At 37.9% G+C, this 15319-nt stretch overlaps 1 protein-coding gene across 6 annotated transcripts in view; it reads left to right on the forward strand.

Annotated features, from left to right (window-relative positions):
* The window catches only part of AKAP7 (A-kinase anchoring protein 7), a 129718-nt gene that overhangs the window by 41532 nt on the left and 72867 nt on the right, over positions 1 to 15319 (forward strand). For all 6 annotated transcript variants that reach the window (XR_008662523.1, XM_055310501.1, XM_055310502.1 and 3 more), the window contains exon 6: positions 10422 to 10534. Coding sequence is in view for 5 of the 6 variants with exons in the window: in XM_055310501.1 (XP_055166476.1) it covers positions 10422 to 10534 (113 nt within the window). In the remaining variant the exon portion in view is untranslated. The remainder of the gene's footprint in view (positions 1 to 10421; positions 10535 to 15319) is intronic.

The raw sequence follows: 15319 nt of genomic DNA on the forward strand, positions 1-15319 counted from the left end.
TAGTGAAAGAGCAGAATTTTTAAAGAAAATAAATTTAATTATTAAAGTATTAATAAAGAAGTTTAAGTTCATATTATGAAGTAAAATTACCTTGGAAAGTAGTTGAACATTATAACTCATGAATAGTCTGATTTACCTAGTTTTTAGAGTTTTAAAACTTGCAAGTTAAAAGAAACAAACTCCAAAAAAATTTTTTTTATTTAAATTAAATTAACATAAAATGATTATCAGTTTCAAAGGTAGAGGTCAGCGATTCCTCAGTCTATATAATACCCACTGCTCATTACATCATGTGCCCTCCTTAATGACCATCCCTCAAACAAGTTTTTAAATTATATAGTTGTTATAAAAAAAGAAGTGAATTTTAGACTCTAATATTTTAACTTATTGCTGAAAATTGCAGGATAAAGAATAATTTAGAATTTTTAATGTAAAATTGAAGACATGTATTGTATATTTTGGACTAATACAGTCCGAATAGATGTGTTTTACCATCAGTACTTGAACTATGCATACAGGTATGTTGCTGCCAAGTGTTATTCCTGGTAGATGCCAGTGGGCTGAAGACAGTAGGCCCATCTTTGCCTGCAGTGTCCACGCAGGGTGTGTGGCCTCAGAGCTCTGTGTGTCTGTCAGCTTCCTAGCCTGACCTTGAGAGATCCTGTTTTTCCAGAATAAAACAGAACCTACTTTCTCCTTTCTTAGCAGTACGCAGGAGCTGATAGAGCTAAGAAGATTTTGAAAATTATGCGTTTATATGGCATTTCTCCACATCCTACAATAATGACATTGCACTGTAAAGCTTTTGTGTAGAAATGAATACGTGATCTCATTCCTTTATTTCAGCAAAAATATAATTTTGTTAAGATGTGTATTAGATTGAGAGATTGCTAAAAATTTAGCCTGCTAGAATTACGATAGTTCTTGCAAATCTTTTTTTTTTTTTTTTAATGAGGAAAGTGCCCTTGGCTAGCATGATAGAAGATTCTAAGTGTATTTCTCTCACACAAGGAAAAGTGGAAGGTTTTTAGGATGTCCATTTGAACATTGCACTTTCTCTTACATTGACTGTCATTTCCCCCAAAGATGGGACCATATGTCTGGTTAACATCCATCACCTCACATAGTTACACATTTTTCTTGTGATGAGAACTTTTAAGATTTACTCTGGTGGCACTTGGGTGGCTCAGTTGCTTGAATGCTGACTCTTGGTTTTGCCTCTGCTCAGATCCTGATCTCAGGGTGGGAGCCCTGCATCCTACTTGGCCTGAGCTCGAAATCTTGCTGGTTTCTCCCCACCCACTGCCTCCCCTCAGCCACCTGTGTGTGTGCACGTGCGCGCCCTCTTTTCCTCTCTCGCTGTATATTGTCCATTCATTATTTAAGCCTATCTGTAAACTTTTTTTAGGGGAGGGATTTTTTTTTATATTTAAAATTTTAGGGGATCCCTGGGTGGCGCAGTGGTTTGGCGCCTGCCTTTGGCCCAGGGTGCGATCCTGGAGACCCGGGATCGAGTCCCACGTCGGGCTCCCGGTGCATGAAGCCTGCTTTTCCCTCTGCCTTTGTCTCTGCCTCTCTCTCTTTCTCTCTCTGTGACTCTCATAAATAAATAAATAAATAAATAAATAAATAAATAAATAAATAAATAAATAAATAAATAAAAATTTAATTTCAGTGCAGTTAACATAGTATTATTTTAGTTTCAGGTGTACAATATAGTGATTCAGCAGTCCTGTACATCACTCAGTGCTCATCATGATAAGTGCCCTCCTCAGTCCCCATCCCCTATCTCACCCCTCCCTTCTCCCCCTCCCCTTTGGGGATCGTCAGTTTGTTGTCTATAGTTAAGGGTCTGTTTCTTGGTTTGTCTCTCTCTTTTTTCTTTGTTCATTTGTTTCTTAAATTCTACAATGAGTGAAATCGTATGGTATTCGTCTTCCTCTGACTTATTTTGCTTAGCATTATATTCTTTGGTTCTATCTACTTTGTTGCAAATGGCAAGATTTTATTCTTTTTTATGGCTGAATAATATTCTATTGTATGTATATACTATATTTTTTTACCCATTTACCTATATTGATGGACACTTGGGCTGTTTCCTTATCTTGGCTATTGTAAATAATACTGTAATAATCATAGGGGTATATGTATCCTTTTGAGTTAGTGTTTTTGCATAAGTATTTTTGGATAAAGATCAAATAGTGCAATTGCTGGGTCATAGGGTAATCCCGTTTTTAGCTTTTGAGGACCCTCCACACTGTTTTCCACAGTGGCTGCAGGTGTTTGCATTCCCACCAATAGTGCAAAAGGGGTTGCTTTTCCTAAACATCCTTACCAACGCCTGTTGTTTTTTTTTGTTTGTTTGTTTTTGATTTTAACCATTCTGACATGTATGATCACGCTATTTTGATTACTGTAGCTTTGTAGTAAATTTTGAAACAAAGAAGTGTAAGATTTCCAACTTTGTTCTTATTAATAGTTTTTGGCTATTTAGGGTCCTTTGAGATTCCAGTGAATTTTAGGATGACTTTTTTTCTATTTCTGCAAAAAGTGTCACTGTAACTTTGGTAGGAATTGCATTAAATCTGTAGATCACTTTGGGTATTATTGCCATCTTAGCAGCATTAAGGTTTCCAGTCCATGACCATGAGATGTCCATTTCCCGTTTACTTTTGTCTTTAATTTCTTTCTGCAATATGTTGTAGTTGTCAATCTTTTGCCTCCTTGTTAATTACTAAGTGTTTTATTATTTTTGGTACTACTATCAATGGAATTGTTTTCTTAATTTCTTTTTCAGACTGTATTATTGATCTTTTATAAAACTCATTTCATGGGGCACCTGGGTGGCTCAGTTGGTTAAATGTCTGCCTTTGGCTCAGGTCACGATCCCGGGGTCCTGGGAGGGAGCCTGAGTCCTGGATAAGCAGGGAGTCTGCTGCTTTCTCCCTCTGCCCCTCCCCCTGCTTGCACTCTCTCTCTCTCTCAAGTAAATAAGTAAATAAAATCTAAAAAAAAAAAAAAAACAAAAAAAAAACAACTTATTTCAGATATTACTTCCAATACTTCCAAAATAAAGGCTTTTCTGATTTCTTCAAAATAGAAATGACTATTTTCTCCCTTAATCTCCCCTGTATTCTATAGATGGATATCTATGGTAGAAAATGTAATATTTCATTGTATTTGATTGTTTAGGAATCAATGTTTCTCAATTAGAGTGAGAGCTCTTTGAGGGAATCTTTCCTCTTTGTGTCCCCAGAGCCTGTTATGTAATAGAGATCCAATAAATATCTTTTAAATCGATATGTAAACAAATGAAAAAAATGTATGATGTAAACATAAAAGTGTAGTTGAAAGAACATTTAACTTTACGTAGTCTCTCTTCCCTTGTTTATATTCATGTCTTAATCTTCGTATGACAGTAAAATCCAGGCCTGGTGTCTGGAATCCCTGAAGGAGGGGCACCTGGGTGGCTCAGTCAGTTAAGCCATCTGACTTCGGCTCAGGTCATGATCTTGGGGTCTTGGGATCGAGCCCTGCCTGGTGCTCTGTGCTCAGCAGGGAGCCTGCTTCTCCCTCTCCCGCAGCTCCTCCCCTTGCTTGTTCTCTCTCTCTCTCTCTAATAAATAAAGAACACCTTAAAAAAAAAAATAGAATCCCTGATGGATGATGCACCAGCATTCCCTGACCGTTCACTTGGCCTAGCTCATTGTTAAGATAAGTAGAGGGACCTGCGAGACCAAACATAATGGCCTCATCACTTTCACTGTTGAGGGGGAAGTGACCTGTCCAAGAACACAAGTTGAATAATAGGAGAACTAGGCTGGTGTTAGAATGCTCACCCGGAGTCTCTTTCTTCAACTGCAGTGGAATGAATGTGATTCCTCTGGCATCAAGGTGTAATTTTAAAGACTTGCTTTTAAGAATGAAACGTTTTAAAGTTCTATTTGACAGTTTTACAAGTAATCGATTGGAAATACCTGCTTAAAATGATGAGTATAAAATTTTTAAATTGAAGTTCATTTCAACATTATGCCAGCCGTTATGTTGAAGCATAGAGTTCAGGTGATTTACTAAAACATCTAAAAATGGAACAGTTTAAGTAGCACATGGAAACAAGAATCCTTTAAATAGTAATAACCGTTAAAACAGTTGTATCACTTTTATTTAAAGTTTTAGATGGCTAAAAAGTGATTCTAAAATTCTATCGAGATTTTTCATATTATATGTGACATAGTTTTACTGTAACTTACAAGGGTATATGGAAGTATCTTCCAGATGGGAAGACCTTACCACCTCCTGTTGTGTGGTGTATCGTCTCATCACAGATTGGTCTTCTTTTTTTTTTTTTTAATTTTTTTATTTATTTATGATAGTCACATAGAATGAGAGAGAGAGGCAGAGACACAGGCAGAGGGAGAAGCAGGCTCCATGCACCCGGAGCCCGACGTGGGATTCGATCCCGGGTCTCCAGGACTGCGCCCTGGGCCAAAGGCAGGCGCCAAACCGCTGCGCCACCCAGGGATCCCACAGATTGGTCTTCTTAAAACTAAAATCCAACTTATTATTTCTGGTGTATCTGAAATAGAATATTTAAATTTAAGAATATATTAGAAAAAAAGAATATATTAGGAATACCTAATATACATTTCATATTCTAGGCTATTTTTATTAATAATCTCATTTATACACCTCAATAAAAAAAATTAACCTTTGTGATTATTCTCATATTATATATCATGGTATCATATAAATATCCCTCACCATGTTAGAAACAGGGAAAAATAGCAAAAAAAAAAGGAAAAATTTATAAGGAAGTGTATATAATTTAAAAAGTGTATATAATTAAGATTTTATTAAAATTGATCTGTTGCGGTTTATTTTCAGAGAACTTTTAGCAATTTCTTTACTTACATATGAATTTATTGTTGCTACATACTTTTTTATTTAAAGATTTTATTTATTTATTCATGAGAGACACAGAGAGAGAGAGGCAGAGACACAGGCAGAGGGAGAAGCAGGCTCCCTGCAGGGAGGCAGATGCGGGACTCGATCCTAGGACCCTGAGGTCATGACCTGGGCCAAAGGCAGACGCTCAACCGCTGAGCCACTCAGGCGTCCTGTTGCTACATACTTAAGAGTTCACTTGAAGAAAATCTCCTATGTAAAAATATGTATATTTAAAATTTAAAAAAAAAACAGGAAAAACTTCCTGGTACTTGGCATACGACATAAACGTCTGCTGAATAAAACAAATAAACTCGCCAAATAGATAAAACTGTACTGTATTTGTTAGGATTACAAAATATTGTTTCTTTATTAAATTATTCCTCTCAAAAAATTATTCATCTCAGTATTCTTTTATACACTCAAGTCTCTTAGTGTTTAAAATACATTTTAAGAAATGGTTCTTCAGACGTTTTGCATCTTTAGCAATGAGGTAAATTATACTATTTAGGAAGTGTTCCTCACTGACTTTTGAAGGGTATCTGATATATTTGCTGTGTGATTTTCTATTTAGTGCTTGGAGGAATGTCTGTGGTACTAGGAGGAATTGAACAATCTCTTAAATTATTCATAAGCTTCTCCTCCAGAACATGAGTTAACGTGGATGAAAAATGACATGTGGTTTTCACAAACTCTTCTTTCAAAAACTCTTCAAATCTCAAGAATAATATTTCCCTAACCATTACCCTGTAGTCTGGCTAAGCAATAGATAATATTGCTAATGGGGTGGGGGGGGGACAACAACACTAAGAAATACTTTTCCAAAAGAAGGCAACACTTTTTCTTTTTTCCCTATTTCTTTCTCCCTAGAGAATGTACTGTACTGGAAAACCACATTAATAACAAATTATCTGTGCTTTGTGACAAGTATTATTTAAAGCAGTATTATGGATGGCTCTCCATTATCAAAGATTTCAGGCCCAGTGAGTAATGAGAACTGCTGGGTCAAAATTTAAAGTAAGTGAAGCCAGTAAATAGAAAAATATTGTATCTTTACAATCAATTGATAATGAGATTATTATATGAAAAAAAATAAAATGTGAAAACTAGGTAGTAATGAACGATACAAATACCTACCATTTTAATTTCTCTTAACAAAACCTCTTTCCTTGTATCTTTTATAGTTTTTGATAATTCTGAACATTATTGAGTCCTCCTTATTGGTCCCAGCTCTGTCCCTAAGACTTTGCGAAAGCAGGGCCATGTCCGCAGTCGTAAGCAAACGGTGCCTGGCACACCTGGGACGTGATCAGTAAATAAAAGAAGAAACGGATTTTTGCTTTCACACCTTCATGCCATTTCTGTTTTCTGGGTTGATATGAACATGTTGCCGAGTCGCTATCAGCAACTCTTGTATTTGATAATCCTTCAAAAACTTGAAGACTAGGATCCCTGGGTGGCGCAGCGGTTTGGCGCCTGCCTTTGGCCCGGGGCACGATCCTGGAGACCCGGGGTCGAATCCCACGTCGGGCTCCCTGCATGGAGCCTGCTTCTCCCTCTGCCTGTGTCTCTGCCTCTCTGTCTCTCTCTGTGTGACTATCGTGAATAAATAAATAAAATCTTTAAAAAAATAAAAATTTAAAAAAAAAAACAAAACTTGAAGACTTAGAAAGTATGCCCTGATCCCTTCAGTCAGATCCTAGGAACTTAGTCCATTAGTCCCCCATGGCATATGTCAAGCCATCAGACATTGCCAGTATTTGACTATTTTTGATCCATAAAAATGACAGTTTTGCATGATTGAGCCTAATATTTTAACTCTGTAGGTCTGTTGAAAAACAGATGAGGATATGCCACAACAGAGAGGGCCAAAGCTGTTAGGACAGGCTAGTTGAGGAAAGACATACCTGCTTATGATTCATTACGTGAACCAACATTGATGAGTTAATTATAATAGTAGTTGTGATAAACGCACTCTTATCATGTTAGCACGTGTGTACGCCGGACTGTTGTCTTTCCCTTTGTAGCTGCCCAGCATCTGAACTCTTACCCACTCTCTCCCATGTCACATTCCTTCTTCCACAGTTGGCTTTGGTGCTGGAAACGCAGTCTTGCTTTGGTCTTGGCTTTGAATCAGGAGCCAGCAACTTGAACAAAAAAGGACAGTGCAGAGTCTATTCTGGGGCGATGGGTTGTGTCCTGGGTGGTGGCTACCCCCAGTGGAAGGCAGGTGGCAGCAGGTCTGGCCCTGTGGGGTGGGGTGTCAGCAGACCCATTCTCCACCATGACTTTGGACATCTCCTTGGCTTCATAGCCTCCCAGCCTGGTCTAATCCTCCCACTGTTTTTTTTTTTTTTTTTTTTTTTAAGATTTATTTATTTTAGAGAGAGAGAGCAGGAGTGGGAGGGGCAGAGGCGGAGGGAAAATCTCAAGGTGACTCCACACTGAGCATGCATGCAGGGCTCCAGCCCATGACCCTGAGATTAGGACCTGAGCTGACATCAAGTCAGACGCTCAACTGGCTGCCACCCAGGCATCCTCCTGGTGTTTTCAGGAAAGATTAGATAGTCTCCCACTAGGTTTGTGATTTTTAATTGTCAGAAAAATTAGAGCATATTTCCCATTGCTAAGAAGTAAATGATTCTAAAAGGAACAATTTTTCTCAACACGTTTGGATTGGATGTGGTTTTATTTGAGTTTCAAAGACATTTTTTTTTGCCTTATAACTCACCCGTTCGTATTTTTTAATGGACATTATTGGCAGGATTATTGTTACTAAAGGGACCGTCTCTGTGTGTTTTCTGAGGCTTGATTTTTCAAACTTTTTTCGGGTAAATGTTGGAATCCTTTTAGAAAATGAAAGGCTACCTAGAAGCTCAAATGCGTAAAACCGGGGAGCTGCTCTGACTGAACACTACGTCCAGCGTGTGTGGACGTAGTGGACTGGGACACATGCCCTGCCTTCCTCTTCCTCAGTCACTTGCTGGGGCAGCTTCCCTGCCCGTCGCTGAGCCCGCTGGAAGCTGAGGTTTTAGCCAGCTTCAAACATGACCAGAGTAGACACGACAGCATCTGGGTTCCAGTTCCTTCTTTACTCCTGGTGAGGAGTGTGACTTGGAGCATTGACCTTCTTATGTTTCCGTGTTTTTAATCTTTAAAATTAACTTAGGAATTAGCTCTGCCGGATTTTGAGGTAGAGAGAACAGATGCGAAGTTGTTTACCAAAGATCTTTGAAAAGTAGGATTTTTTCATATATATAGCCAAAAATTCTTTTCGTGCATTCCAGTGTGATGCTTGTGCCCTTGTAATAATGTTGTATGGCTCATGCATAGTCAGTTGTTGTGCTTACTTAATTTTTTCCACTTTTTTTATTCAGAAGTAATAAACACCCATTGTAACCTCTCAAACAATGTACGAGTGTGTAAAGAAAATGTTACTAGTCTCATCTGTCTCTATTCAATGTCAACCCTCATCCTAAGGTATTTTGTTCCATTTTTTATGCTAATAGAACATAAATAGAGAGAATTTACCTTCTTTAAATAAACCGTGGAATCCTATTATTATTATATTAACCATGCAACTTGCCTTTTTTTGCTTAATAGATCATAGGCATCTTTTCAGGACATTATGTGTAGCTCTGATTTGCTTTTTCTTGTGATAGTGCTTAGTATGCCATATGGTAATTCAGCAACCATTTCTTTATTGATGAGGTTATTTCTACTTTGTTTGAATTTGAACATTGCTAAATATCTTCTATATAAAATTTTATGTGCTGATAATTTTATTTTGTGTATTTGCCTAGAATTGAATTTGTTGGTTCAAATACTTGTGCAGTTTAAATTTTAAAGATTATTACCTAGATTATTTTCCATCGTGGTTGTGACAACTCTTGTTCCCCAACAGGCATTATTTCTTCAAGTATTTTTCTCTGTCTTCCTCTTACCTCTCTTTTAGGGACTTCACTTGTATATAAGATCACTTGCTGTTACCCCACAGTTAACGATTTTTTTCTTTTCTTTTCTTTCTTTCTTTCTTTCTTTCTTTCTTTCTTTCTTTCTTTCTTTCTTTCTTTCTTTCCTCTGTATTTTATTTTGAGTGGCTTCTATTGCTGTCTTCAAGTTCATTAATTTATTGTTCTATAATGTCTAAGCTGTTGTTAATTCCATACAGTTTATTTTTGTCTAGACATTGCAGTTTTCATCTCTAAATTTGACTTGGGTTTTTTTTTTTTATCTTGCATGTCTCTATTAATGTTTTTAGCATAAAGCATGCCATCATAGTCACTATTTTGATTCTCTCATCTTCTAATTCTAGTATTTGTGTCAGTTCTGGGTCCCTTTGATGAATTGATTTATCTCTTTATTGTGGGTTACATTTTCCTTTTTGTTTGCATACCTGAACATTTTTTTTATTAGATGCTAGGTGTTTTGAAGTCTATACCTTGTTGGGTCTGGATAGTTTTGTATTCCTATAAATACTTTGGGCTTTGTTCTGGGACACAAGTTACTTGGAAACAGTTTTTTCCTTTTGGATCTTGCTTCTAAGATTTTTTAGATGGGACTAGAACAGCACCAGTTCAAAGCTAATTTTTCCCCACCGCTGAGGTAAGACCTTTTGATTCATTCTACCCAGTTTTCCACAAATCTCGAGGTTTATTCCAGTCTGGCTCATGGGAACAGACAATTCTCCTGCCCCTGTATGAGCACCGGGTACTGTTCCCTCTAACACTTTTGAATGTGTTTCTCCATCCTCGGGTAGTTTGCTAACATACATGTGCTGGTCTATACTCAGCTGAATACTCTAGGACAACCCTTTGCAGATCTGTGGGTTTTTCTTTGTGCGTATTTCACTTTTCCAGGACTCTTTCCTGTGAACCATAGATGCTTTCACCTCTCCTTTCAGCTCCACCTGGGTTTCTCCTCTTTGCACAGGGGCTTAGACTCTCAGCGATGAAAGTGGGGCAGTCGTAGGGCTCACTTTGTTGGTTTCTCATCTCTAAGGGATCACTGACCTTCATTGCCTGATAAGTAGAGTATCTTACAAACCATCATTTTATATACTTTGCCCTTTTATTGCTTCAGAAGGGAGGGTAAACCTGATAGTGTTATGCCATCTTGGTCAGAAGTAGTTGTTTTAGGTATTATGAATTACAGATAAACTAGTCCTTTTTTTATGAATATGGGCAGCACTAGGATATTCAGTGAAAATCAGCATCGTAACAAATGGTTATTTCCTTTATTAAATGTTTCCTTTTCAAATTGTTGCTTTTGTGGGCTTAGAGTTCGAAATCTCTGCAGATTTAATAACATGTTTGTTGCCACACACTGTAGTTTTTTTCCTCTCTTAGAAAATAATATCCCATACAGGCACATAAAGTAATCTTCATTATAAAGTAATTTATTTTTTGAGTTGCTATTTTTATAATAAAAGATAGCCCTGTATTACAGTAGCATTTTTGTATTTTTATTTTCTTTAGAGGCTGCAAAAAGGACATTTCAAGAAAAGGGCTTCATGGCAGGAGAAAACAGGAGTTTTAAGCCTCATTTGACTTTTATGAAATTATCCAGGACGCCATGGCTCCGGAAGAAGGTGAGTGAACATTTTTACCATAAGCCTTCTGTTCCTTGCTACACCGGCCGTAATACGTGTGCCCGGGGCATGAATGGCACTTGCAGTGGGTCTTGACACCCTGCTGGTCCTGGGATTCCAAGTCCACTGGTTTCCTACTCCCAGGGATGCTGAGTTGGCTCACGGGACTCCATGCAGACTGCCGCACCTGTGCCCTCCTTGGCCGCTGTGGCTCTTACCCTGCGTGATCTGCCAACATTTAGCTGCATGCTCTGACCAACATTTCCTGCTGCTTCATCTGCTGCTGCATCAGCTTCATCCCTTGAAGAGCATCAAGGCAGGGCCAGGGTCCTGTTTTATTGCTTTCTTTGCTTGTGGTTATTGCAGCCAGCTTGTCCTCCATGCGTCCTCCTCGGGCCTGCAAAGCCTGATGCTGCTCACTGGAGCCGGGGTCTTCAGTGGGACAAGCTTCCTTTTTTTTTTTTTTTTTTTTTTAAGGATTGTTTATTTATTCATGAGTGACACAGAGAGAGAAAGAGGCAGAGACACAGGCAGAGGGAGAAGCAGGCTCCATGCAGGGAGCCTGACGTGGGACTCCATCTTGGGTCTCCAGGATCACGCCCTGGGCCGAAGGCAGGCGCTAAACCACTGAGCCACTGGGGCTTCCCCAGTGGGACAAGCTTCTTAACCCCCCCCTTTATGCAGCTCTTTCAAGATTTCCAGAAGACGACCTTGTGCTTTCAGGAGTTGTCTTCACCGAGGGCTTGGAACAGGTGCTCTGTGGGACTGGGCAAGAGGGTAACCGAGGAGCCCCCATCCCCTTGTTACTTGAAAGTAAGTTCTCCCTGAGGATGGGCGGAAGTGACACGAACCGAGGGACATGTCTCTTGGCTTCTCACATCTCAGGGTGACTTTCTGCCTTCCCAGGCCACCCTCTCCTCTCTCAGAGGTTGGAGTAACTTTTGGTTTTCTTCTGGATTCATGAGCTTTTCTCCCGGAATCTTAAGGGCACCCTTCATTGTTTTCCCCATTTCAGCCTAGGGAGCCTCTCATGCAAGTGTAGCCATCTGCTGATCTGCTCTAATATACCCGAGTTTTGGAGATGGGCATGCAGATTTGTATTTGTTCCTGTTCTCCATGACCTCTTGCTGCAGTTAAAACTGACTTGCAGCTCTGTAAATGAAGGTCGTGTTTATTAGTAAGTAGATCTCTTTTCTACATTTGGCACAGGTTGTACTTAACGTCTCTGGGCACAGAAGTGTTTTTGATCTTTAAAAGCACGTGTTTGGATGATTGGCCATCCCGTGGTCGTGAGTTTTCCAAACTATTGTGAATACCTTTTCAAAAAGATATCTTGCATTTTTTTTCCTTTGATAACTATGCCCTACATTCAATAATAACTGAATCAGGTACCATTCCTGAATAATTAGGTAAAAATAATTTGATAAATAATAGGTTTTGGGGGCACCTAGCTGGCTCAGTTAGTAAGTGTCTGATTTTGGCTCAGGTCATGATCTCAGGGTCCTGGGATCCAGCCCCCTGTGAGGCTCTGTACTCACTGGGGAGTCTGCTTCTCCCTCTCTCCTTCTGCCTCTGCTCCTCCCCAACTCATGTTCTCTCTCTCTCTCTCTCTCAAATAAATAAATAAAATCTTTTTAAAAATACGTTTTGAAATTTGGAATAACAACTGACAAAACTTGCAGACTGACGGTTTACTTTTTTACTCATTATGTTTCTTGTTTTGCTTCCAAATGGGTTGTCCTCCTCCTAGTGATTTCAAACTTAGTCACAGAATGAAAAATCTGTTGAAGGTAATACCCACATTTCAGAGTGTTTCTTTGTTTGTGCAGTATTAAATTTTACATGAGAGCACACAAGGACATTTATCAAGAGTGTTTACTCCAGAATCTCAATTTCAACATTTCAGACTAAATTTAAATGATTCCTTGGCAGTTAATTTCCCAGAATCTGCCCCCTTATTTTTTAGAGAAGGGTTATGAAACTTAAATGTTAAGCAGCTGAAATGAGATCCCATCCTTCCAGTCCCAGAGCCCTGTGTAGAATCCATCTTCTCCCTTTTCCAGGCTCAGATTCTTCTCTCCCACTGGCCACGTCCAGTTCATACAAGTTAATTTCTGTCTTCACATGAGGAGCTCCCTGGTCCAAACTGTATTAATTCAATAAATACTTACTGCATGCTTAATACATGCCAGACACTGGATGCTGGGCCCAGATTTATGATCAAAATAGAAACAGGCCCTGCTGAATCGTGTATAAAATCTAAATCAGATTGTATTTTGTTTAGATTCGGAAGTGTCATCTTTAGAAAATGAAGTATGACCTCACTGCCTTTCAGAAAACCAAATGAGAATTTTTTTCTTTTAAATAATGGAATGATTCTGTTCCTATGTACTACTGGGTTGTCCAGTGTTTCTGAATACTTAAGAAAGTGCATTTTAAACTTTGGGATTCATGTGTCAGCACTGAAGCTGCAGATTTCCGCCTTCTAGCTTCAGATCTGGAGCTGTACCTAAAGATTGTGACTCTTTTTTTTTTTTTTTTTTTTTTTAAGATTGTGACTTTTGATGTTCAATCGTGCCATAGGTGACTCTGGGCCAGATTCTCTGTAGTCTACTCAGAAACCTCCAGGTTTAAATAAATAGCCAACATTTTATTTATGCTGCAAATCATTTGTCCCACTGTAAAAGTTAAAGCCAGTATGAAAAGGTAGCATGCATAAATGTGCATTTTTATTATGCTTTGTGGTTTGGAATACAGATTATTTGAAAATATATGGTTCTTCAGTCTCCTTGACCTTTTACCTCTCCTACTGTCCTACTTTCTCAGCACTAATTCTCTACTGGGTTTTTATTCAGGTTCACTCATTTGTAAGGGAGTGGGCTGATACGCTCAGTAGTGGAATGTATTACTAATATTCAGTGTTGTTTAGATTGATAAGGTAATAAATGGAGAGGGGGGGAAGTAGAAAATAGATCGTTAACACTCGTGTTAAAATTTCTTCTTATTTCAACTACTTTCTTTTATTTTAAAAGTGACTTTTATTATGAAAGTGTTAGGTGAATATTTGCTCATTATAAGCAGTCCAAATAGATGCAAACCTATAGAGTGAAATATACAAGTTTTTCTTTACCACCACTCTACTGCCCCCCTTCCCAATATAATTTTTCTCTCTGTAGGTTATGGCTGGTATATCCTCCTCACTTTTTCCTATACACTGCAAATATGTATAGGGGCAAATACCTGCATATGGCTTCTTCAAAGCAGAAATAGATATATATTATTTTGATTTGTCATAATTTATTCTCTTGATGAATAATTATATTAATTATTTCTTTGCTAGGACAAACATTGCTGCAGTGAGGATCCTTGTTCATTTTCCTTTAGGTAGACATGCCAGTTTCAAAGAACTAATTTCTTGAAGTGGAATGTCAAGATCAAAGGATATTGTACATTTTAACTTTTGAAAAACACCATAAATTGCCTTTTAAAACAATGGCCCCAATTTATACTTTCAAGCACATTGTATTAAAGGAGCATTTGTTAGGATAAGCTTGAGGTAGAAGGACCATCAAAGATTATGAATGGTGGCTTGGTATGGCCCTTTGAGTTGTGAATTAAGCAATTCCCATAAAAAGTTAAAATATTCATATTCTTTAACTAAGAAGTTTATGCTGCTGGGGATTATCCTAAACAAATAATTTTTTTATTGAGATAAAATTGACATATAACATTGCATATGTTTCAGGTATACAATATAATTTAATGTATGAATATATTGCAAAATGATTGCGTAATAAGGTTAGTTAACACATCCATCACCTCATAAAGTTGCCTTTTGTTGTGAAAATTTTAAGACTGTTAGTAATTTTCAAATATATAGTATAGTACATATTTTTTTATGATATAGTATTTTAAACTATTATCACTATGTTGTACATTATATCCCCAGGACTTATTTGTTTTATAACTAAGAAATAATTTTAAAGAAGAAATTCTTTAAGTATAAAGATGTTTACTGAAGCACCATCTATAATAGAGGAAAAATTAGAAATAACTTCCTTTACAGTGAGGGAATTTTCTTTTTTTTTAATTTTTTTAAATTTATTTATTTATGATAAAGAGAGAGGCAGAAGCACAGGAGGAGGGAGAAGCAGGCTCCATGCTAGGAGCCTGATGTGGGACTTGATCCTGGGACTCCAGGATCACACCCTGGGCCAAAGGCAGGCGCTAAACCACTGAGCCACCCAGGGATCCCAGAATTTTCAAGTCAATTACAATAAATCATAAATTATTTAAGAGGCTATACTTATACAAGCTGTGTAATAGTATTAAAAGGGTAAATAAGATATAAACCATAATTAAAGTTGTATAAGATAGTTTCCTTGGGTTTTCTCAACACAGCTTGATGTGCTTTCCTGTATTTTGGAGGTAAAACGTGGATTCCCACAATTGCTCTTTTAGTCCTTAATTGTTTTGGTAGATCAGTATTTACAGCTGACCTTAATGTCATCTGGAATATAGTAAATTCCCCTTGACACACCCAAAATTTCTCTCTCGGTTGGTTAGGGGTTTGTTTGCTTAGGTTCTGAGGAAGAGTGGAGCCTTACGGGGTTGATCATAGAAATGGTGATGGGCAAGTTAGATGTCTCATGACAATCAAGGGTCAAGGGAAGTCACTAGATGCAGAAAACTTGAAGGTCTTCCATTATCTTGAGGAATGTTCTTTGAGTTTCTAGTATGGATGTGTGGTGCATAATGAAAGTATCTAGAAAAGAGCTAACGACA

The sequence above is a fragment of the Nyctereutes procyonoides genome, unplaced genomic scaffold, assembly GCF_905146905.1.
Source record: "Nyctereutes procyonoides isolate TBG_1078 unplaced genomic scaffold, NYPRO_anot_genome, whole genome shotgun sequence".
In the NCBI taxonomy this organism is placed as follows: domain Eukaryota; kingdom Metazoa; phylum Chordata; class Mammalia; order Carnivora; family Canidae; genus Nyctereutes; species Nyctereutes procyonoides.